The sequence below is a fragment of the Vollenhovia emeryi genome, unplaced genomic scaffold, assembly GCF_000949405.1.
Source record: "Vollenhovia emeryi isolate VEMERY1.0 unplaced genomic scaffold, V.emery_V1.0 DF939120.1, whole genome shotgun sequence".
NCBI lineage: Eukaryota > Metazoa > Arthropoda > Insecta > Hymenoptera > Formicidae > Vollenhovia > Vollenhovia emeryi.
In genome coordinates, this window is record NW_011967246.1 from 3,771,773 (window position 1) to 3,774,841 (window position 3,069).

General features: G+C 40.6%; 1 protein-coding gene across 1 annotated transcript in view; it reads right to left on the reverse strand.

The window, feature by feature from the left end:
• The window catches only part of LOC105570660, a 16,748-nt gene extending 14,710 nt beyond the window's left edge, over positions 1 to 2,038 (reverse strand). Inside the window, exon 1 of the mRNA XM_012028051.1 lies at positions 1,874 to 2,038. Within this exon, the coding sequence (XP_011883441.1) occupies positions 1,874 to 1,905 (32 nt within the window). The 5' untranslated portion in view covers positions 1,906 to 2,038. The remainder of the gene's footprint in view (positions 1 to 1,873) is intronic.
• Between the last annotated feature and the right edge of the window lie 1,031 nt (positions 2,039 to 3,069).

The following is a 3,069-nucleotide window of genomic DNA, read 5'->3' on the forward strand; positions in this document are numbered from 1 at the left end:
ATCAAATAAAAATCAATTAGAGTGTCGTCATTTAGTATACAATAATACACAAACGAAGCGTTATTAAGGTTATTATCGTTGTGAAGAGGAATGTAGAAAGGCAGATTTACTCTTTTTTGGGGAAAGTAGTTGTACAGTTGATATTTGGAAAAGAAAAGTGTAGATTTCTCAATTAAAATATAATATAGAGCTCTTAAGTCACAATTTATATTTGGGCTTAGTGTATCTTTAGTTATAGAATTAAATGGTAGCGTAATATTATTTAAAATAAAGAACAAATTATGGCAAGAATAAGGCTCTTCGCACAAGATAAATTATGAAATATTTTATATATTATTATCGTTATTCTGTATATTTAATTATGGATATTAATGATATCTATAATAATAGTTGCACCAAGATTTCATGATCTAATATCATTACATTAGCTGAAAACGAAGAATAATATGTAATGACAGTCAAATAAAGATGAAGAACGCTTGTCACGACATGACGGACGGAGTTTCTCGGAAGAGTCCGGGACGATTACTTTCGATCTCTTGAGGCATGCCAGGCCCGAAATAATCGAAGAACAAAGATGCTCTTGGCATCAGTCTGGCGTTTCATCACTCTGTTTGTACAATGTCGTAGGGAAACTCGGGATTACACTCGTTGTGCCAGTCAGACTCGATCCCGTGTCAAGCGCGTCTGTGCTTTTCGGATCCTTAACGAACATAGGACGAAGAATTGGGCGGGCAGATGACATAATTGCAAAAATAATCTTTAATATTTTGCACCAAAATTAAAAAATCGCGCACGTATATACTTTTCAGCCGATACATCAAATTCAATAAAGCCACGATTCTGTTTGATCTAATTCGGAGGAACTTTATTATTACGCACTTTTATTGGCTTTATTGAAATAAAAAAACCAAATGGTTAATCTTAGAAATGTTTTAAACGATACCTTGTTATATGTTTCTGTACAATGTTTTCAAAGCCGCGGCTTAGAAATTTTCTACGATGATTTTCCCATGCGAGACTTGGATCAATTATTTGTCGATTAACGCGCCTTTCTCTCACTTCCGGCTCGCAAGATTGCGGATCTTGTCGCGAAGGAGATTTCGCACGTAAAGGCAGCTCTTAAGACGAGTGTTTATGTTATCCTATTCACGCAGGGACGTCGTCCGCCAGAGTCCAAATAATCACGGGAAAACGGTGGTCCTGGCGCGTTTACAAAAGTATTTCGTCATTGCTTCTATGACATCGTGAAGGGAATCGAGGTCGCGCTATAAAACCTTCACAAGTTCATTCGCGACGTAATATTTTATTTCACTCCTAAGTTATTAGTCTTTTGCAATTTTTCATTTAAATAAGATTGGTGTGTTGTATGGTGTTAAATTATTCTAATATAATTCTACGCATATTTTGGAAAACATTTTCTCCGTCTCTTCGTCTCTTTCCATAAATCATAATTATAATTCATTAAATAATACTCTGTTTAGTAAAAGTGGGAGTGTTTGAGAACGTTGAAAAAATTATAATTAAATGTGGGATACGAAGGAAGAGTAAATGGAAAGAACAAAGTGCCATTTCAAGATCTTATCTTGATTAACTATTGAACGGATAAAAGATTTATAATTTATGTACATTAGGCGCAAAAATTGATTCGATCAATCGGCGATATATCTCGGATTCTCACAGCGTTTATCTTGGATCGTTATAAATCATTCCTGCGCTATCCAGGTCGCGTTGGACACTCCGTGAGTTATTAGACGTAATAATTGACATAAATAATGGGATAGGATAATGGGATACGTGCGGTCACGTTGTAACAGTAGTTGTCAGATCTCGATAAACCCATCACAATCATGCGCACCTCGAAAGTACTTACCGCGCGGGAAAATGCAGCAACTGGCATTTCATAGAGCGCGAACGGAGACACGCGTGCGAGAATGTGCGACCAAATGAACGGCCATTCCAACGTTACTCCAACATTTGCAACTAGGTCTCATTCAAAACTCCTTACTTTTAGGACAATATTTTATGAATTGTAAAATCTACAAGAATTTCAAAACGCTTTAGGGAACATTTTGAGGTATTTTCGCGAACTTTGCACAACGTTGGTAGAATTTTTACAAATTTCAAAGTGACCGGACGAAGCGCGCTAAGATTTTTGTCGCGCGGCTGCAACTGCAAGATCGCAAGGTCGGCGACGAAGCGCAGTATCGCGATGCGGGCAAGCTCGCATTGATTATTTTGCCCCGATTGATACGACGTGTCCGTTTATTTGTTCGCCGCGGTAAGTGGTGCCGCCTTCTCGCAATTTTCTCTGACGCAAATTAACGCGTGTGACGATGTTATTAGAGATTATTTTTGCAAGTCCCGAGGCGCGTTTATACGGGGATGATTCATGTAGGACGAGAAACACGCGCGCGGTCATTAAGCCGATAAAGCGCGATAAATATTTCGTGTATTCCGCGCGCGCCGCCGGAATACTTTCGAGAAGTATACGGATTTATTTGCTCGACGGAGAGACCGATCTCGCGGATTCCTTTGTCCGGCTCCGATCGCTACCCCGAGGATCTTTCCCAAGATATCCAACGGACCCATTCCCGCGAATTCGTCCCGTGAAAGGCGGCGCAGTAATTAATAACCGTGCGGGCAAAGCGCGAGCGTTGCCAGAATTAGACTTGCAAAGTACCGGCATGTCCGCGCGCGTACCAGCGCCGCACCGGTTGTACCGGCTAACCAACCAGCCGTCGTGCAAATGTTATTAGCAAGTCAAATTTCGGAATCGAGCCTTAGGCTCGGCCCGCGGAAAAGCGCGTACAGTTTATTTGCGTCGTGACCGGCTTGCAGAATCCATAATTCGTGACGTCGCGACGCATAGACGTTACGCAGTTGTGACACCCTGCCAATGCTTCCGTAGCTTTTCAAGCGGGACAAACGAAAAGGTGTAAGAGAATAACGTGGAAAAACGAGGAAACACACGCGCGCGCGCAATTTATTTACTTATTTATATCGTAATGGAAATTATGGAAATTATTATTAATGAGTTTTCTGTTGACGCGTCCACCGTAGGAGAGT